Genomic DNA, 21369 nt, shown 5'->3' on the forward strand with positions numbered 1-21369 from the left:
GGGCTGCACTCTGAAGCGTCCGGTGCTGGAATGACGGTCGGATTTCTCGGCTTGTTTCCTGGTCCACGTTGCTGCTGTAGAGGTTTGTTCCGTCATGAATGAGCTGCGTTGTTTTCTGTGCAGGTTTGAGTTCAGCTGTTTGATGAAGAGTGTTTGCAGCGTGTCATGCTCCTGGATTGATCTGTTATTGTCTTTGGACAGAGTTGTGCCTTGGCTCCGCCTTCACCTGAGCATGCACCAATGGGGTTGAAGCTGCTGGTCACAAGCTGAATTTTTAATGAGACCTTTCACATGGAAAATGAGCAGAAATGACACAGGGGCTCTGTGAGAGCCACGTAAAAAATTTAAGGCAGTCTCTCAGTCTGGGATGCAAAGATGCGTCTGACTCTGGGATTTTGCTGGCAGCTCGGGAAGCAAACCTCTGGTGCTTTTGTGAAGAAGCCGGAGGTGGAGCGCTGTTTTGGGGTACAATGCTTTGACTTGAGATTGTTCTGTTATTTTTCTTTTTCTGCTTTAGCTCCACTTGGAGGTCCTTGTGTGTAGGCAGGCTGATCCAGGCCATGTGGGCCTTTAATCTTCCACAGATGCTCTTCCTTTGACGGGAGCGGCAGCAGAAAGCTGGTGGTGCTGCTCTTGCAGTAATTGCGTCGTGTCTCAGCGAAGTTTCCTCGCCGGCTCCGCTCATCGTCTGCTTTCAAAGAACAGGATCTGGCTGCAGTTTGATGAATGGCAGGAGAGCAGAGTATGGATCTAATTGGCTTGTTTCTGTGCGTGGCAGTGCTGGGTGTGCAGCATGGATGCCTGTCGTTCTGAACTAAAACACCAAAATGGGTCAAATCTGTGCCGCTTGACTTTTTGCTGTTCCACTGTTGGAAAGGAGGTTTTCTGTTAACCTGAAGTCTCGGGGTGGACACCCCCCCTCCCCACCGGCGTCTCTATCCAGGCTTCATTTCTCATCTCTCTCCTCCTCTCAGGCCACAGAGAACGAGCCCGGTGACATGGACCTGAGCGGCCTGCCGGAGACCGCCGTCGACTCTGAGGAGGATGACGATGAGGAGGACATCGAGCGAGCGTCGGACCCTCTGATGAGCCGAGACATTGTGCGGGACTGCCTGGAGAAGGACCCCATCGACCGCACAGACGACGACATAGGTAAAGACGTGGTGGAGGGTTTTCTGTTCATTCATGTGAATTCACAGCTGGATGTTGGTGCCCCCACCTTAGCAGAATCAGCTGCAGTGACTTCAAATTAGGCTGAAGCCCATGCTTCTGTCATTTACAGAGCAGGCTTTCCAGTAATGCTGAAATCCGTATCCCGCTCTGCGTATCATGTCCCTTAAAGCTGTGACTCCACGCCGCTGCTAATCTCAGGCGTGTTAAAAGAGCGGGAACGCAGTGGGGCTGAGCTGCTGATGTGGTCTTTAAGAGGATGCTGCATCCGATGCAGAGAAAGAGGGAGGAAGTGCCAGTCCCCTCCCCCCTCGCTGATCTCCCCCTCCACACCCCGCATCCCCCTCTGCTGGCAGGCTTTTCTAGGTCACGCCATCGCATCCTCTCGCCTCACCTCTCCCAGCGCATTAAACTTTCACCGCTACTGCAGCTTCACACACTGCGCTGTTGCCATGCCAAGCCCAGGTCAGCCGGTGCACTGGAGTCAGAGGGGGGGGGCATGCGATATGCTGGGGTTTTTCAGAAATGCAGGATTTCCCTTTGTTGATACACCCCAGTAGTTATGTCTAACATTAATGCCTTGTTCCAAATGTGAACACTTCAAAGCCGTTTCAGTCTTTATTCATGTGTGTTCACTAGTGCTGCCATAAACAATTATTTTAATAGTCGACTAATCGGGTCATGTGCAAACTGGAAGTAAAGCACAGATCTTAACCATTATTAGCTTTAAACTAACTAATAACTAGATTAATAGCATTACTTGTAACAATGCTAGTGTGAATGCTGTAAGCTGAATTTGGCTGCTGAAGATGCTAGTGCTAATAAAGGAAGATGCTGAAGTTGATAGCTGAAATCACCAAAGCTAATGGCTGAAAACACTGACACTCAATGACTAGTAATGACTAGTCGACTATTTTAATAGTTGATTAGTCGTTGATTAGTCGACTAATTGTGGCAGCCCTAGAGTTCACTCCACTTTAGAGCGAACACACATCATCATCATCACAGAGCTTGTTTACATGTACCGTGTAAATCTGATCTGTGCCTGATTTCTTGAGTTATTAGAGAATTGATGTAAACCTCTAAATCTGATCTTTTTTAATGCGATGTGTGTTCACCTTTCCATGCATCCTGTCAGGAGTTGCTACAGCAAATCAGCTTTCACAGATCTGCACACTTGGTTTGGCTGAGATACACAACCCTGTATTTTATCCAGGCTAGGGACCGGCACAGGGAGACCCAGACTCTGGTCTTCTGTGGCCATATAACTGCAGAAGATAGTATATATTGCAATGAGGCAGTAGCGTGAATGTTCTTGCCTAAAGGCCCTCTCTGGAGGAAACAAACCCAGGTCTCCATCCACCAGTCCTGCATGCAGACCTCTGAGCCGTCCTGCCACCTGATATTTTTATGAGCAGTTATCTGGTCTGAAGAAAACACATTGTTTTCCCCAAAATTCCCTTCTCTTTTCTTTTACATTTGGGGATGTGTAAAACACACTAATACTGATGGTCACATAAATCGTCTCCACACAGGAGTGTAATGACGGTTGATCAGTTTCTGCTGCATCACGTGTGTGTTGTCCACTGTGATGGTATTTGGTTGTTTTCAAGTGAAATAAAATAAACTCAGTCCAAATGGTGTTTTCCAAGGTCGATTATTGATTTATTTCATTTTGAAATAATGTAATAATTGCATAGTTTGATTCGATTAACAACTTTCCTCAGACAAATTGATCTATTTGGGTCTAGGGTCCCATCCTCCATCATTACATGCTGTCCCACTAAATTACAGTCTCTCACACCACAAACCCATCATTACCAGTGAAACAAATGGGGTGAGCAGCTGTACAGTTTGGAGCTTGACCAGCTCAGACGAGGAAAACAAAGATGTTCATGGATCTGTTTGTCTGCATGTAAACTTATCGGAATGGAGCTGAGCAGGAGGCTTGTGGCCCGCTGTAGTAACCTGCACATCACAAACTTTTTCCAGCAGCATTATTATGTCTGCTTCTGATTCACAGATATCTGATCAAGAAATACTCAAAAATGAAATTTTACTTTGGATTTTTTTTTTGTTTGTCATCCATCGTGAGAAAATACCACAAGAACATATCACAAGAACATATTAAAAACACCAAACAGAAAATGTTTGGCATAAACTTTTAGATATGCTGATGACACCCAGTTGTATGTGGCTGTGTCTCCTGATGACATCACAGCACTGTGGGCGTGGCCTGTCTGAGGATGTGAGGGCTTTATCCACTGTGGAGCTCTTTGAGGAAAAAAAGAAAACTCATTTTTAGTATAGTTATTACATAGTTTTTAAATGTTTTACTTTGATTTTAATTATAACTAATTGGATTTATTTTGATTGTATCTGAAGTGATGGGGTTTTTTGCTTTTATTTATTTATTATGATTGCTATTTTAGAAATTATCTTTTTTCTTATTTATTTTATTGTGTAAAGCACTTTGAGTTGTTTTTAGCAGGGAAAGTTCCATGTAAATAAAGTTGAAATTCCATTGGAGTGGCTTTTTAAAAAGCATGACTGCATCCACAGAAACTATGAGAGAAATCTGATTTGTTATTGTCAGCTTTCCTGTTCATGGATGAAGGTGAAATCTGATTCTTGCAAAAATCTGAAAACTCCCATCTATGATGTAAACGCACTCCCTTTATCATTTAACACTACAGAGATGTGGAACTTCTAAACATGTCCATGTTTTTGCTGTGTTGATGCATGTTGGGACGCCTCTCCTGCTGAGTCAGCCTCACAGACGTCAGAGTGATGTCTGTGATTCCTCACAGTTCACATCCACAAACTGGAGATGAAGCTTCGCCTTCCTCTCCCCAGCATGATTCTGCACTTGGCTCCATAACCTCGGTGCACTGATTCATTTCTGCAACGGGCTTCCAGCCAACATGCTGGAGGAGCATTTACCCCCTCCCCCCAGTGTCTAGACTCTGAGTGTTTGTTGGTTTTCCTTAAATGCCTCCGCTGCCTCTCCTTTGTCCTTTAGAGCAATTACTGGAGTTCATGCATCAGCTGCCAGCGTTTGCTAACATGACCATGTCAGTGAGGAAGCAACTCTGCGCCGTCATGGTCTTTGCTGTGGTGGAGCGTGCCGGCACCATCGTTCTCAACGATGGGGAGGAGGTGAGTTTGTCCTCTTCACAAGCTGATCTTCACCTCTTCACACCATCAAGCTTTTCCTCCATTTCCTGTTTTTTTTCTGCTCTATTAAATCTGAATGCTTGACATGCCTCATTGTGGGGGCTCTGCGGACCCTCAAGGCGTCTGCAGCCACGCCAGACCTTTTTTCAAAGACGCAGTTCGTCTTTGGGATGCTGGTGGAGGATTCAGATTCACTCAGCGCTCAAGAAAGATCCATGAATCTTCCCGATTCATGACTTTAGTTTGAGGGAAAGCTCTAAGACTCTAGCAGGGCTGTGCGGTCTGCGTTTAATCCCTGTCTCATGTCTCCAGCTGGACTCGTGGTCGGTGATCCTCAACGGTTCAGTGGAGGTGACGTACCCCGACAGCCGAACTGAAGTCCTGTGTATGGGCAACAGCTTCGGGGTGTCCCCCACCATGGAGAAGGAGTACATGAAAGGTGTCATGAAGACCAAGGTGGACGACTGCCAGGTGAGGTGCTGAGTGGAGCTGCCACGATTGGTCCAATAATCGACGACTAAATCTAAACTTTTCCAAGTAAAATAGTCGACGACTAATTTAATTGTAAATTAGTCGTGAATTTATATTAAGTTGAACAAAGTTGTGAGTGTTCAACACCAAAAAAATCACTTTTTTATATTTGAGTCAGTGAGACCAAAACTTAGTTCCTTGTTTCAGATGCCGACCTCATTAGACAGATCGGGAATATGCTTTCAGTCTGTGACTGGTGACCTTTGACCCTATATGTCCTTCATATATAACATTGATGTGAAATTGTTACGTCATCTTGAGGGGCGGGGCATCTGTCAAAATGGGTTTGATGGATGGTGTCGGGTCAAAGGTCAAATTTTACTGAGATAGATTATAAAGGTGAGAACCTGATGAAGACGTTAAGCTTTTGCACTCGAACTGCTTCACTTTTTTTTGTTCTTGTTTGTACTTTTTTTTTTTAATGAGTTTGTGTTGTTGCTGGCATCTGGCTTCACATGCAACCAACAAGTACAACGCCCTCATCTGGAACAGAAACATCATCACCTCCCTAAAGACGAGGGGATAGTTGGAAAACTGAGGCACACAGGGTTAAAACAGGACTGGTGGTTAAATAAAATAATTTTCAAAATCCCTGCAAACAATAAATACAATGTTGATTTGTTGTCCTTCACATGTGATGGGAAAAAAGCCCTTAGTGGTAATAGGATGTGTAAAAACCAACTCAGGGAAGGATACAAAAACATTCTGTTTTTTCTAGTGTCTGTATTTACATGCATACTTTGTATCTTATCACTAATCAACTCGTTTTCAGAACAACACAGACATGTAGCTGCACTCTCAAGGATCTGCCCTGGAAGATGTTTTTTAGGAGACAGTTATATTCAGAAGATTTCAGCATCCACACTTGTTTTTGAATGTGTTAGAGGAAGGAGCATAGAGCTTACCTGTCCTCGTTTTGGTCAGCTGGCTGAGGTCCCCGCATAGTGATCCCATTTTATCATTGTGAAATGTTGCACAAATGTGTCCCACGCTCATGCTTCATAACATCAATGCTTTAAGCTAAGAGCTAGTGCAGATGGCAGACATTTCTGCTGTGTCATGACTGCAGCCACAGGACTGCTAAAGACTTTTTATGGTTCCTGATGTCATCTCTGTGAATGTAGATCTAATGAGCTCTGGTGTTTTCTGAAGGTTTATTGGTCTGACTCTTCTGTCTGTGTTCTCAGTTTGTGTGCATAGCCCAGCAGGACTACTGCTGCATCCTCAACCAGGTAGAGAAGAACATGCAGAAGGTTGAGGAAGAAGGAGAGATCGTTATGGTGAAGGAGCACCGGGAACTGGACCGCACCGGCACCAGGAAGGGTCACATCGTCATCAAGGTGACAGATCAACTGCGAGACATTCACTGGCCCGTCCTGCTGCATGAAGGACTGTTTCATCCACTCCTGTCTGTCCCGCTCAGGGCACACCTGAACGCCTCACCATGCACCTGGTGGAGGAGCATTCAGTGGTGGACCCCACCTACATCGAAGACTTCCTGCTGACCTACAGGACCTTCCTCTCCAGCCCCATGGTCGTGGGCAAGAAGCTCCTGGAGTGGTTTCATGACCCCAGTCTCAGGGACAAGGTGTGGGAGGGGGCTCTGACTGACACCTGCTGAACCACATCCACCTTCCCCTGGGGGCTTCCTCACCTGAGCTCCTGTGTTGTTTCCAGGTTACTCGGGTAGTTTTGCTGTGGGTGAACAATCACTTCAACGACTTTGAGGGCGACCCCGCCATGACCCGCTTTTTGGAGGAGTTTGAAAACATGCTGGAGAAAGAAGTAAGAGTCCAACCTGTGATGGTTTACCTTCCAGCAGGCCTGAGAGACTGACGCTCCATCTGTGTTCTTCTCTCAGAAAATGTGTGGACACCTCCGACTGTTAAACATAGCATGTGCTGCTAAAGCCAAGCCGCGGCTGGTGACACTGACCAAGCCGTCCAGGGACTCTCCTCTCGGGTTCAGCCTCCTCGGAGGGCAGGAGAAAGGTTCCCGCATCTTCATTGATGCTGTGGAGCCGGGGAGTAAGGCAGCAGAAGTTGGCCTTAAACGTGGAGATCAGGTACGAGTCCTCACCAGGTTTAACTCTGAGATATTTGGAGTGAGTTGTCCTGATAATTCCTCTTCTGTCCTTTCTCTGGTGGTTGAAATCTTCAATCTGTTTATCGTTTAGCTCTAATGTTGTTTTGTGGAGTCAGAAGCTGAACTTACAGAAGCGATCATGTCAACTTCTCAGCCGTTTTCCACACTGCTCGGCTTTAAGGAAAGTCTCCTAATCCCTAAAGCAGTTTGGTTGTTGGGATATGAGTTAAGCTCTGTGGATTCCAAAGTTTCCCTGCAGCTGTTTCTCCAGGAGGAATCCGACCAGCTGACGTCTTCAGGGGAAGTTTTTAACGCTGAGCCTGTCATCATCCTCTGGACTCTTAAATCCAGTCGTGAAGCCATGCAGGATCCATTTGTCTCTCTGAGCTGATCTGAACAGCTGATGGTTGACGTGTCATGAAGTTTCTGTATGAAACAGCCTCTTAAGTTAGTCCCTGTTGCCATAAGGCTGTGTTTGCTTTTGTGTGTAGAGGTCATCAGGTGTGACACATCTGAGGCAGCAGACTTATCTTCTTCACTGAAGAAAACTAACTGTATGGAGCAAAGTTTGTTGATCCTTGTCCAATAATTTACCAACATCTGAGCCTGTAAATCAGAGGTGTCAAACTCAATCGCACTTGGGGCCAAAATCCAGAACACCTTATGTCGCGGGCCGATCAGGAGAAGCATGTATTGAACACTCTAAAACTACATTTTTTTAAATTTAAGCGGAAAAAAACGAAATTAGCCAAAACAGCTAGCGTGTAGCTGAAATATTTGCTAAACTTCATAATGGCCAAAAAAAATCTTAGAAGATGCCAAAATAGTCCAAAAAAGCTATCAGAATGCCAATTTTTAAAATTTTAAAATTTTAACATACCGGTAATTATGAATAATAAAAAGACAGGAATATTATTGCAGCATAAATCAACTTAAACCTTAAATAACTTTTAATATTTTACTCTCCATAAAAATATATTTGGTCAAATTTTTACAAAGTTAAAAATAAGCGCAAGATAACATCGGGACATTAATAACAATAACATAAAATGATCTGGAGGGCCGGATAGAATTACCTGGAGGGCCGGATCCGGCCCCCGGGCCTTGACTTTGACACGTGCTGTAAATGAGACGTACTCATAAGAACTTAAGTCCAGATCAACTGTCTCCTGTGTCCGATCATGAAGACAGGACGGAGTCAGACACCGTGAGAATGTTCATCCTGATGGACGCTGCAGCTTTTGGCCGTTGTGGGTTTTGGTTCCCATCATTACACAAACTGCAGCTGACTAAAGACTCTGTTTCCACAGACTTCAAAAACGTGTTAACACGTCTCTCAGTATCTATAACTGTTTTTGTTCTTTAACATATTCTGGTTTAGGATATCCTCAGTGATACAGGCTCCAGCATAAATATTGTCAGCAGTTTTTGTGTCAGACAAGACGAGTTTCATTTTTGACCTGTTCTGATCTGTTTGTTGGAGAACGCCAAACAGCTCTGTGGTTTAGTCCGTTTGTTTGTGAGTGTAAACCACCTCCTGCTCGCCAGCATCAGCCACGACCTTCAAAACCAGCTGACGGTCGGATCTGTCTTCCTTCTTCAGATCTTGGAGGTCAATGGACAGAATTTTGAAAATGTCCAGCTCAGCAAAGCCAGTGAGATTCTAAAGAACAACACCCACTTGTCCATAACTGTGAAGACAAATCTTTTAGGTAAAGTTTTCCATCCTCCATCAGGTTTTGGGGTTTTAGACTCGTCTGCTGACCTCACTGTTGCTGTTCAGTGTTTAAGGAGCTGCTAACGCGACCTGAGCACGACCACGACACGGACGTGGAGGACGACCACGACAGGAAGAACGGGGCTCCCCACCAGCCAAAGATCGGAGATATCAAGAAGGCCAGCCGCCACTCCATCCCAGACCTGGCGGTGGACGTGGAGCAGGTGATGGGGCTGGAGAAAGCCAGCAAGAAGGCCAAAGCTAACACGGTCGGAGGACGCAACAAGTTAAAGAAGATCTTTGACAAGACGCTCACCAGCATCCTGCCCCCCAAACCATACAAGTAAATCTCAAGCTGCCATCCTCACAGCTCCTGCTCATTGACTTCACATGCAGACATCGCCGTCTGCCTCCTGTTAGCAGAACTGCTCTTTAATGCCTCTCCTCCTGTTTCCATAGCGACGTTTGCGTCGGCCAATCACAGGATGACAGCATATTGGGGATGAAGCAGTCCAAACAGATCCCTCCCGCGCTGCCGGTCAGTGGAAACCTGTCGTCCTCCAACCCAGACCTCCTGCAGTCACACCACCGCATCCTGGACTTCAACAACCAGCCTGGTGGGTTTCATCTGCTGTGTGGGGGGCAAACCTCTGAGATGAGGGGAGGGTGCAGCTGATCAGATAGAGCTGCATAGGAAGGGATGCTGTTCAAATTTGAGTAGAGAAAATGTGGAGGGGAACAGAAACCCTGACCCGTGTTCCTCATGCTCTGTTTCAGTACCGGTCCTTCTGAGTGAGTACTTTGTGTTGGTGCTGTGTGCTCGCAGCTCTCATGCAGCCTGCAGGGTGGAGCTTTGGGAAGCTTGGGGGTGCTTTGAATTAGAGGGTTAAGCATGGAGTTCAGTGGTGTGGGGTGTTCTTAATCCAATGTGAACAGTTGTTGTCCAGCGTCTGTGCTAACAGCATGTCCCCCCCGCAGACATGTCAGACCAAGTGCTTCGGGTTTTCAAGGCAGACCAGCAGTCGCGGTACATCATGATTGGAAAGGACACCACGGCTAAGGAGGTGGTGGTCCAGGCCATCAGGGAGTTCGCTCTGACTGCAGCCCCGGAGGCGTACTCGCTGTGTGAGGTGTCCGTCACTCCGGAGGGAGTCATCAAGCAGCGCCGCTTACCTGACCAGCTCTCAAAACTGGCTGACAGGATTCAACTGAGCGGCAGGTAATCCCACCTGAACCAGTATGGAGTGAAATAAGTATCACCCCCATTTGTGCTTTGATTTTTATACCGTGGTCGTGGTAAATGCTCAATTCTGATTGGCTGCTGGGTGTGGGTTAAAAAGGGGAGGAAATAACAAGAATAAAGTACAAAATATGAATTGAATATGTATTTCGTTTGACCATGGTATAAGTGGAATAATGCCCTTCCAAGTGTGCATTATGAGAAGTGACCACACTTTGGACGGTTCAGGCCTCCGCGTCGTCCATTAATTTCTCATAATGAACACTTCGTCAGATATGATCCCTTATGTAACTCATAAAATACATTATGTGCATAAGTGCAAAAATTACGAAATTCAAAAAAGAGAGAGGAAGCAATCAATTCCGGGAAATATTTTAATTTTTAAGGAGACAAATGTTTAAAAAATGCTTGTTTGGGCTTTTTTATATTAGTTATTGGGCATATCTGTTTAAGAAAGAGAAAATTTCAAGTTTCACCAGATAAAATTCGCAATCCAAGTTTAAAACAGCTGATGAGAAAACTGATGACCCATCATCCTACCAGCATTTAAATGCATCACTCACAGATGAATCTCTGAGACGTGAAGAGTCTTTGTGAGTTTTCTGTGTGTAACAAGCCATTTGTGCGTAATTTTTTAAAGATTTGTGCTTGTAATTAATTTCAATCTTTTGTAATTTGTGCATGTGTAAATTGTATTTTTTTGTACTTTGTAATATTTTTATATATTAGTTACAAATCAAGAATTACATACGCACAAATCCTAATTTCAAGGATTTATACTGTCAAACCAGTGGACAGATGAATCACTGGCACGAGATTGGAACTCAGGACCCAATTTAATTATGCACAAATCAAGAATCAGGCACGCACAAATCAGAGTGAGTCTATCTTCTCTCCATAAACCAGCACATCACTGCTCAAAATTACCCTTACCTGCAGATTAAACTTCAACCACATGTAGTGGATTCTGAAACTACCCAAACTTCTGTTGTACCTCCTCCTCCCTCAGATACTACCTGAAGAGCAACATGGAGACGGAGACGCTATGCTCGGACGAGGACGCCCAGGACCTCCTACGAGAAGGCCAGATCTCCCTGCTGCAGCTCAGCACTGTGGAGGTGGCCACGCAGCTCTCCATGCGAGCTTTCGAGTTGTTCTGCGCCATCGAGCCCACAGAGTACATCGACGACCTGTTCAAGCGGCGCTCGAAGACGGGCTCTGCCAGCCTGAAGCGCTTCGAGGAAGCCATCAACCACGAGACCTTCTGGGTGGCCACAGAGGTGACGCGGGAGCCCAACCAGCTCAAGCGGATGAAGATCATCAAGCATTTCATCAAGATTGCCCTACACTGCCGAGAGTGTAAGAACTTCAGCTCCATGTTTGCCATCATCAGGTGAGTCTGCCGGCCTCGCCTCCTTCTCTTTTGTTCTCTTCAACCGTAACTGGGAAAACATGTCAGTCAGCCTGCCGTCTGCCCTCTCCTCACAGCGGCCTGAACTTAGCTCCAGTGTCCAGACTGAGGGGAACATGGGAGAAGTTACCCAGCAAGTATGAGAAGCTGTTTGGGGACCTGCAGGACCTCTTTGACCCGTCTAGGAATATGGCAAAGTACCGGAACGTTCTGAACAACCAGAACCTCCAGCCACCGATCATCCCTCTGTTTCCAGTCATCAAGAAGGATCTGACCTTCCTGCACGAAGGTACAAAACAAACTGAGCTTGAAGCGTGCTGACGGAGCAGCGTTCACAGCCATGCTGTTCAAAATGCATGCTTCTGTTTTTTAACGGTTACAAAGATTTATTGACCACTCTAAAACTGCATTTTTAAACTTTGAAACCGTAGCTATTTAACATAATTATGAACTAGATATTTAGCATTACCTGCAATAATGCTAGTGTGAATGCTGTAAACAGAATTTGGACGCTTAACATGTTAGTGCTGATAGCTGAAAAACACTGAAGCTGATTGTTAAAATAACAGAAGCTGATAGCTGAAAATGCTGAAGCCGATAACCAGTTAAAATATTAGCTAAACGCTAAATTAGCCTAAAAAACAACAAAAAAACAGCTAGTATTTAGCTGAAAAATAGCTCAACTTCAAAATAGCCTAAAAAACTGAAAAAATCCCAAATTAGCCAAAACAGCTAACATGTAAATATTAGATTATAGATGTTATTAAATATTGGCCTAACTCCATAATAGCCTAAAAACATTTTTAAAAAGCCTAAATTAGCCAAAATAGCTAGCATGTATCTGAAATATTCGATAAGCTCCAAAACAGCCTAAAAAATCTTACTAAATGCCAAAATAGTCCAAAAAGCTAGCAGAATGACAATTTTTTAAACCTTAAAACTGCAGCTTATTAATATAATTCTGAATAATAAAAAGGCAGGAATATTATTCCAGAATAAATCAGCTTAAACCTTTAATAACTTTCAACATTTTACTCTAAATGAGAATATATTTTGCCAAAATTATACAAGTTAGAAATAAACACAAGATAGCATCAGACGATTAATAACAGTAAAATAAAATGATATGGAGGGCCAATAGAATTACCCAGAGGGCCGGATCCGGCCCCCGGGCCTTGACACATGACATGTGGTCTAAAGCCTCTATCGTTGCTTTACTAAAACTGTCTCACCTGATCTTCAGACCTAAAGTCACATTTTTGCAGAACAAGGTCAAGTAATCAGAGTGGATCTGGGTGAAGCTGCTTTTACTTTCAGCTGATCATATCGGAGCTTCATGCTGCAGTTTGATGTTTGCATCTCCGTCTCGATCCAACAGGAAATGACTCCAAAGTGGACGGCCTGGTGAACTTTGAGAAGCTGAGGATGATTGCCAAAGAAATCCGCCATGTGGGTCGGATGGCTTCTGTCAACATGGACCCGGCGCTCATGTTCCGGACCAGGTGAGGAAGCGGCCCGCTGTGTGGGGTCAGCCGATTCTGCACCCCCTCCTTGTCAACCTCCAGAACGGTTCCCCTCCTGCAGGAGCGTCTGCTCGTCCAGTGATGTCTGCTCCGTAGTGTCACTGTTTGATCCCCTTCTGCTGATTTTCACGTGGTTCTTTGGTGAAATTGGTTCTCTTTGGTGATCTTGGTGGTCTTTTCTGTCCTAAGCTGTGTCTACTCTCTTTTCTTTCTGCTCATACACCCTTTGACCCCCCTCCCTCCACGCTTCTTTGTCCATGGCACCCACCCTTTAGGAAGAAGAAATGGAGAAGTTTAGGGTAAGTAGGTGACACTTTGCACTGCTGCAGAACGTCCCTCCTGCTCTCCTGACGCCTCCTTGTTCTTTACCAGTTTGAGTTGACCTGTTCTACTAACCTGCCTGTCACTAACCCGAACATGACCAATCAAAGCCCCCCCACACACACACACACACACACACACACACACAGGTGTCGGAGCATGCAGCCTCCTTCAGACCTTCACCCGTCTTCCAGCTCTAGTCTGCCTGTCAGAAAAACATTATTTATTCCTGCTTTACATTCTTGTGGTCAAGTGGAAAACCTGTAATGCACACGTGTCGAAGTCAAGGCCTGGGTGATAATTCTATCCGGCCCTCCACATCATTTTATTTCATTTTTATTAATATTCCGATGTTATCTTGCGCCCACTTCTAACTTGTATAATTTTGACAAAATATATTTTTACTGACAGTAAAATATTGAAAGTTATTTAAGGTTTAAGTTGATTTATTCTGGAATAATATTCCTGCCTTTTTATTATTCAGAATTATGTTAAAAAGTTAAAGTTTTAAAAATGTAGTTTTAGAGTGTTCAATAAATGTTGATCCTGTTCGGCCCATGGCCTAAGGTGTGTTTTGGATTTTGCCCCCTCGTGTGATTGAGTTTGCCCCCCCGTGCTGTAATGGGGAGCTCATGGAGGCACGTTAACGGTTACCTGAATCAGGAACATCGTTTCTGCTCCGAACTTTCACATAAAAAATTCATGTTTTTTACAACCATTCCTCTCATTATGCAGCAGATTAAAACCAAGATTGATGTAATGATATGTCTGAATGACATAATAATGAATACAGGGGTATTTTTAGCTGAAACTGTCCCCACATCAGTCCTGAAACCACATGTTACTTAACTTTAAACTCTGATGACTGAGTCAGGCCACAGAAATGTAAACTGAATTTAGCACGCCCCCTGCTCCTCTGCTATTGGACCAGCCCTCCTCCCTCTGCTTCTGGAATGTGTGGAATGAGTAGAAATACTTGCATGTCTCAGTCTGACACCCCCCCCACTCCCCCCAGTGTTTACAGCAGTGCGTTTATTAAGTACATGCCTGTCCTCTTCTTTTCCTGGCGCTGCCGTTCATGTGCCTACACCAGGTCTCTCAGTCAGGGCAGTGCCAACGCGGCGGTGCTGGACGTCAATCAAACGGGCGGCCATAAGAAGCGGGTGCGGCGCAGTTCCTTCCTGAACGCCAAAAAGCTTTACGAGGACGCGCAGATGGCCCGGAAGGTCAAGCAGTACCTGTCCAACCTGAGCCTAGAAACCAACGAGGAGAGTCTGCAGACGCTGTCGCTGCAGTGTGAAGCCTCCATCAGCACACGTGAGGGTCACACAAACATTTACCCGCCAGCTCTCTGAGGCCTGGAGAGTGCTGAAGTCAATGATACGGTTATGAGGGAGCCTGATGCTCAGAAAGAGTCAACAGTTTGTCATACTGCAGACCCTCTGACACGCAGGTCATCCCATTCTTTAAACTGCAGAACAGAAAGATTTATCATTTGTTTTTATTTCTTTTGAAAATGCTCAGTGCCCAAGAATACCGGCGGGAAGCGACCAGACACTTCTCCGGTGGTGTCCAGAGCTGCGAGCCAGCAAAGAGGCCAGCTGGCCAAAGGGAACCAGGCTCTGCAGGTCCCCGCTGTGGCCCTGCACCCCTCCCGAAAGAGAGTGCCGGTCAAGGATCTGCCACCGTTTGGTGAGAGGAAGAGCCCCCCCAAAGCTCCTCTGTAACATCTCTGCCCCACAGATTCTATCTCAGGACCCCCCATGCTAATTCATCTCATGTTTTGGTGTCCACAGGCACCAGTTCACCCCAGTCCCTGAAGAAGATCCTGTCTCTGTCCGAGGAGGGAAGCGAGCGGCACCGCAAGCCCCCGGAGGACACAGTGTCCAACGCTTCCTCCCAGCTCTCCTCCCCCCCCACCTCCCCACAAAGCTCACCCAAGAAGGGTAAGCCAATAATCTCACAACCCCTCCAAAGATGCAGGAAAAGACTTGGCTTTGCCACGGTATGCCGCTGGCGCCCCCTGGTGGCTGCAGCCTTGCATGGCTTTGTCTCCTCCCTTCAATGACTGTCACTAGAGCTGGGCACTATGGAATTTTTTTATATCTCAATATAGGTTTTTTCCATATTGTGCAATAATGATATCAACAAAATAACTAGATTTGTCAAATTTGAACATCCTGTAGATCAAAAGAGAAATCTGATCATCAGCAGTTTGCTTACATTTAATTATTCATTTCCTGTCATACTTTTACAGAACAGATGCACTGAAAATCATGCAACTAGTTTTTTAAATAACTATGCTGAAAATGCATGCAAAAGCTTACTAGTTTCCAAAGAGAACATACATAAAATAGACCACTAACCTAAACCACTAGATTAAATTCTGTCATTATATTTAAAAAAAAAGTTTTTTCTATTGTTTTTTTAATTTATTTATTTTATTTAATGTCATACGAATACATTTTCTTGTATTTATCAGTATTTAGTCTGGTCAGTGAAAATATTGTCTGACTCTAAACTGGTCCGTGTTTACATACAGGGTACGCACGTAACAGCTGTTTAGCTTAGCTTTAGCATTAGCTTCATGATAATTCTACACTACGGGCACCAAATCAACACTTTTTATTAAACTTTTGGTTGCTGCCTTAAGTCCAGCTGGTTTGTCTTCCAGTTCTGACTGGATCCCGTAAAAAATCATCAAATGTTTTGCAGCTTCATCACCCGAAACGAAGCGTTACACGGAGAAGATGGAAGTGACCGCGGGGGTGTGGTGTCCAGCGTCTGTCTGTTTACATTTTACACAGAACAAGGAAGTGGAGAGGTCCAAAAAATTTACCAAAATGAGAGCTAATTAATATAAATAATTATATGCTCATATTTACTCACCACGCGACGACTAACTCTCCAACTTTTATTCGCCAAAGAGGAGAAAATGCTCGCAACTGCAGAGTGTCAATTTCTGACCCTTCAAAATAAAAGTCTATCGCCATAGACTCAGTCCTTTATCGAGAAAAAGTTCTATCGCGATACATATTGTTATTGTTTTATCCGTCAGCCCTAACTGCAACATGTCACACAAGCCTAAAGCTGAAATAAGGTGCAGCTTCTTCTGACTGAACAGTGTAATGTGGGTTCGACAGACACCAGAGGAAAGATTCTGGATTTTAGATCAACAATTAAAAAAACATACAAAATACAGAGTAAGAGAAGATTTTTGACAGTGAACTGAGGTGCAGTCACAGTAGACTCATGTATAAGAAGGGAACAAATATACGAAATAAATACTTATCAATACCATTACTAATTCAAAAGATAATTATAATAGTGATAGGATATTACCAACAGAACAGTTAATAATGAAAGCAATAGTTTTTTTGTAGAGATTTTGTCTTGGTTGGAGAGTTTAAGGGTTAAAGTAACTGTAGTATCCTTGAAAGAATACTGAAAACTTTGGCACCATTATAGTCGGTTCTGAAGGCGGCTGGGTGGCTCAGTGGGCTAGGTGAAGGGCTGGCACTCAGGAGTCCTGGGTTCGATTCCCAGGGTTGTCCACTGATCCCCACCCAGATTGGGTCCTTAGCCAAGACCCTTGACGCTGCTGCCTAACTGGGTCCCTGTGCCCCTCAAGTACAGGGTTGTGTCAGGAAGGGCATCCGGCGTAAAAAAAACTCTGCCAAATCACTGATGCGAAACGGTGGGTGCTGTTACGCTGTGGGGACCCCGAAAGGGATAAGCTGAAAGTGAACTACATAGTCGGTTCTGAAGGCAGAAATAAACATTAACATAATATTGACATAACATAATAATGATAATGTGAACGATCAGAGGAGAATGACTGTGGGCCAGTAGGTGATGAATGCTGAAACAGGTGAGATCAACCAGGTAAAGAGAAAGCACACAGCTCACGTGCAGAACTATTACCCATGAACCTCAGCTGTTTCCTGGCGTTCCCGTCCTGTCTGCATCGGCTTCTGTTGGTTCTGAAGGCTCTCCTCTTTCTCCGCAGGCTACGGCCGGATAGGAGACGCCTACTCAGACTCTGGACACAGTGAGATCTCATCCCGCTCCAGTCTGGTCAGTAACTCCTCCTTCGACATGACTCAGGAGGAGAGGAGGCTGCGGCACTCCGGGGGAGGGGGGGAGTTCCACGCCGGCGGTCCTCGGATGGAACGGAGAGCCACCACTGACGCTGACCAGTACAGCCTGGGGTGAGAACTCCGAGTCCTGCGCTCATCTGTCCTTCACCTGACGGGGTCTGAGCTCAGCCTTCCTCTGCCTTGTGTCAGGTCGTACTCGTCCATGCAGGACTGTCGGGGCATCTACGCCGGCTGCCCCACCGTGCTGTCCTCCCCCAGCTCAGAGGAACTGACCCAGGACCAAGGGGACCGCGTCTCTCTTGATGCTGCAGACAGCGGCCGCGGCTCCTGGACTTCCTGTTCCTCCGGCTCCCATGACAACATCCAGACCATGCAGCAAGGGCGCAGCTGGGAGACTCTCATTTTGGGTGGAGGTAGCAGTGGGGGTGGCATTGGAGGACTTCCACCAGGACCTGAGGTTTTAGGGGGCTTAGGGGGTCATGCTGCTCTGTGGGCAGCACAGACCAGGGGGAGCTGGGCGTCTGTCAGCTCCTCGTCATCCTCAGCGGCGTACTGGGGGGAGGACTCAGAAGGAGACACAGGAACCATCAAGAGGAGAGGCGGGAAGGACGTGAACGCAGACGCAGAGACCAGCAGCATCACCTCCACGGGCTCCGAGGAGGCCAAGCAGCTCTGCCGGCCCACTCCGTCACCCATCACAGCGGGGGGTAAGAGCAGCTTATGGAGGGACATGTGGATTTAACACCAGTTAAGATCATTTCAGTGATTCAGTTGTGGTTAGAAACAAACCACTTTTCTGTGAGTTTTATTGCAACAATTTATCGATTCATCCATTTTCTTAACATCCTTTTTGCGGTCACAAAACCTGTCCCGGCTCCAAGCCTGCCCCTTCTCACTGCTAACCACTGCTCCTAACCCCGGGCTCACACTGCATCCGTTCTGACTCTAATGCGGCCGCCGGAGTGGGAGCGCAACTTGAAAAGTGTGAGAGGGACTCAGACTGCATCCAAACACGTCTAGTGCTGCCAGAAATTACTTTAATAGGCGACAAATCACAGATTATTTTTTCTGATTAGTCAACTAATTGGTTTATGCACAAAGTGGATGTAAAACACACACATCTTAACCATCTTTAAACTAACTAAAAACCAGATATGTGTTGTGGTGAAGAGCGAGACTGGAGGATCAACGTAGCAGACACGGGCAAAGAGATTTAAGCTTCAGTTTATTGTTGGAAGGTCTTCGTGTCCAGGAGTGAGGCGAGACTGGGGCTGAGCCGATGTGGAAGGGAGCAGAACTGGCTTAGCGGACTAGCTTGGAGCTTGAGCTGACGTGCAGACTGGCTTGGTTTAACTGGGCTAGGAGCACAGACAATCAGGCAGCAAGTGGAAGCAGAAGCTGGGCTTTTATACTGGAGTCTAAGCAGGAGATTGGATGCAGCTGAGTAATTGATGAGGCCACCAAACACTCCACCCACAGCATAGCAGAGAGGAATCCCAACAATATGTAGCATTACCTGCAATAATGCTAGTGTGAATGCTGTTAGCTGAATTTGGACGCTGAAGATTCTAGTGCTGATAACTGAAGATGCTGAAATTGATAGCTAAAATCGCTGAAGCTGATAACCAGCTAAAATATTAGTTAAATGCCAAATTAGCCCAAAAAACTTAAAAAAAGCCTAAGTTTGCCAAAACAGCTAGCATGTAGCTGAAATATTAGCTAAACTCCAAATTAGCCTAAAAACCTTAATAAAACCCAAAAAGCTAGCAGAATGTCATTATAGCTTTCAGCTTTACTACACTCTGATTCCATATAATATAATGTAACGACTAATCGACTATTAAATTAGTCGTCAACTATTTTATTAGTCGATTAGTCATCGATTAGTTGACTAATTGTGGCAGCTCTAATCATGTCTGGCCTCTGCGGTCCGGCCTCTGCGGTCCGACCTCTCCGGTGCTCCGTATTAGTATCATTGGCTTCAATTTTTTCCCCGAGCCAATCCGGAGGACTTTTTGTGAAGTTGGCTCTATTAACGACCTAAACCGTAAATCGTGAGCGAGTGTAAAGTGCATCTGGTATATTTTCCAAAATAAAACCTATGTTCAACTATGCTCGCTGTTTTCAGCGTGTTGTAAGCATTATGTCATTGTGACGACCAACCCCGGTCTCCCCTACTTGTTACACGAAACGTGTAACACAGTCACATATGTACATTTAATCATACAGAAGACAAAAGTATTCACACAAGTTCTGTTCTTACACAATGTATGAAGACGAAGTTTTGTGAATTCATGTCAAAATCATGGCAGAATGAGTGTGTGCTAGTACAGTGTCCCCCTCCCTTATTCGCATTTCTTTATTCTCTGTTTCACGTATTCGCAGTTTTTTTTTCTCCTCATATAAGGGGATTCATAAGTTCATTTTTGACTCCAACAGCTCAAGACACTTTCATGAGGGTGAGACAGATATGGGGGATGCTCTGTATTCTCAGATTTGGTGTATTCGTGGATGTCTCTGGTCCCTAAACCCCAGAAATAAGGGGGGCATTACTGTACCTCCTATATAAATGGGGGGTTATCGCGTGAGTTTGGAGTTTCGTGAGGTCGGCAGCAGAGCCTGTGGCTGCAGCCATCCATAGCCAATGTGAGTCATGTGCCGTAGCTAGACCGCTCCAGCATCCACACCGGGTGCAGAGTGAGCCTGGGGGGAGAATTCCTCATTTTCCCTCTTTGACCTTGTCAGTCGACCGAGTCTACTTGAGTTGTTTAGTTCAGACATTTAAACAGTTTTCTGAGGTCAAAGCCTTTCTTTCCTCTGTTCCAGCACGTAAGGAAGGCCGTTACCGGGAACCTCCCCCAACTCCCCCCGGCTACACCGCCCTGACCATGTCTGATCTCTCTGAGGGCCAGCACCCTCCTCCGCCTGCCCCCACATCCACAGCCACCCACTCAGGCCGCCGCCCACCTGACTACACCACAGCTCTGCAACGCTCGCGCATGGTCACTCAGTCCCCCGACTCCCACCAGGCTCAGCAGGGCTCCAAGCACCGGGGGGCCGGCCCCCAGCGCACATGCTCACCGGCTGAGGAGCAGGAACCCGAGGAGGAGGAGGAGGGTGAGTCCTTGTCAGCCAAACTGGTGCCAGCACACACAGCTGAGACTCCCAGACCATGAGAGGGTGGGGGGTTAGCTGGCAGACCCCCCTGCACCAGGCAGGTAAACAGCAACTTATTAGGTCTGCCCCCACTCCAGTACACCTGCATGAGAGAACGACCCCTTACACCCCCCTCACCCACACCTGTGGACGTGTGACATGAGAGGTCGGGGGGAACGCATGCATGACTCACGGCGGGAGGGGGGCCAACCCTGCTCCTCTTCTTCACCTCCTCCACTGCAGTATCTGCCTCAGGCTGCTGCTGGAGGGATGTCCATGCCGGAGCGCACGCACGTGCACGTGCTCCGGCAGTCTGAGCACGAGGACTCACAAACAGAGTGTGTATTTATTGTTTACAGAAGTGTTCTGTCCTTCCGCGGTTTATCACCTCGTTGATGGTCTGTACTTTTGAGAGAACAGACCTGTTTCCATGGAAACAAGCATTCTCCTCATGAATGGGTTGATTCTGGATGTTCAGGTCCAGGCAGAGCTCTGTGAAATGCGGTGAAGCTGAAGGTTCTTCATGGAGCTCCTGGCGTCGATGGAGGTGTTCTTCACCTGCAGAGATGCAGATTCTTGTAGGATTCAGGTTTCATGTACTTCATTCTGGAACAGAACCGAGTCCTGGCTGAGTGAGGGACGCTGGACTGAGAGGAGTGACACACGTGGGAGATTAACGTAAAGTTGTTGAGGTTCCCTGATGAGGGAGTGAGCAGGTGGGTCTTCAGGACCTCACCTGTGAAGCTCCAGTGAAGGACAGAAAAGAGAAGGTCATGTTGAAACTGGCTGGTCCCAATAGGGGGGACTGTTTAAAACATTTAGTGATGATGATGATAATGACAGTGTCAGGCACCTGCAGGTGTGTAAAGCAGAGAGAGTCCAGATCCGCTTCTCCTGTAGACCAGCTCTGTTAGGTTTGGTCTTTGGCGGCTGAAACG

The 21369-nt window shown here is 46.1% G+C and overlaps 1 protein-coding gene across 9 annotated transcripts in view; it reads left to right on the forward strand.

Moving 5' to 3' along the window:
• The window catches only part of rapgef2 (Rap guanine nucleotide exchange factor (GEF) 2), a gene marked incomplete at its 3' end in the record, with an annotated part of 95125 nt that extends 74733 nt beyond the window's left edge, over positions 1-20392 (forward strand). For 5 of the 9 annotated variants that reach the window (XM_024262567.2, XM_024262569.2, XM_024262573.2 and 2 more), the window contains 22 exon segments: positions 975-1152; positions 4193-4329; positions 4660-4818; positions 6066-6218; positions 6302-6466; positions 6556-6663; positions 6740-6943; positions 8567-8675; positions 8747-9023; positions 9140-9297; positions 9458-9472; positions 9659-9899; positions 10930-11313; positions 11409-11620; positions 12710-12833; positions 13130-13153; positions 14269-14492; positions 14700-14867; positions 14972-15121; positions 17185-17386; positions 17465-17982; positions 20102-20392. In XM_024262567.2, the coding sequence (XP_024118335.1) occupies positions 975-1152; positions 4193-4329; positions 4660-4818; positions 6066-6218; positions 6302-6466; positions 6556-6663; positions 6740-6943; positions 8567-8675; positions 8747-9023; positions 9140-9297; positions 9458-9472; positions 9659-9899; positions 10930-11313; positions 11409-11620; positions 12710-12833; positions 13130-13153; positions 14269-14492; positions 14700-14867; positions 14972-15121; positions 17185-17386; positions 17465-17982; positions 20102-20392 (4201 nt within the window). 9 annotated transcript variants of the gene reach the window in all.
• Between the last annotated feature and the right edge of the window lie 977 nt (positions 20393-21369).

Source organism: Oryzias melastigma, linkage group LG10 (genome assembly GCF_002922805.2).
Source record: "Oryzias melastigma strain HK-1 linkage group LG10, ASM292280v2, whole genome shotgun sequence".
NCBI classification, from domain to species: Eukaryota; Metazoa; Chordata; class Actinopteri; order Beloniformes; family Adrianichthyidae; genus Oryzias; species Oryzias melastigma.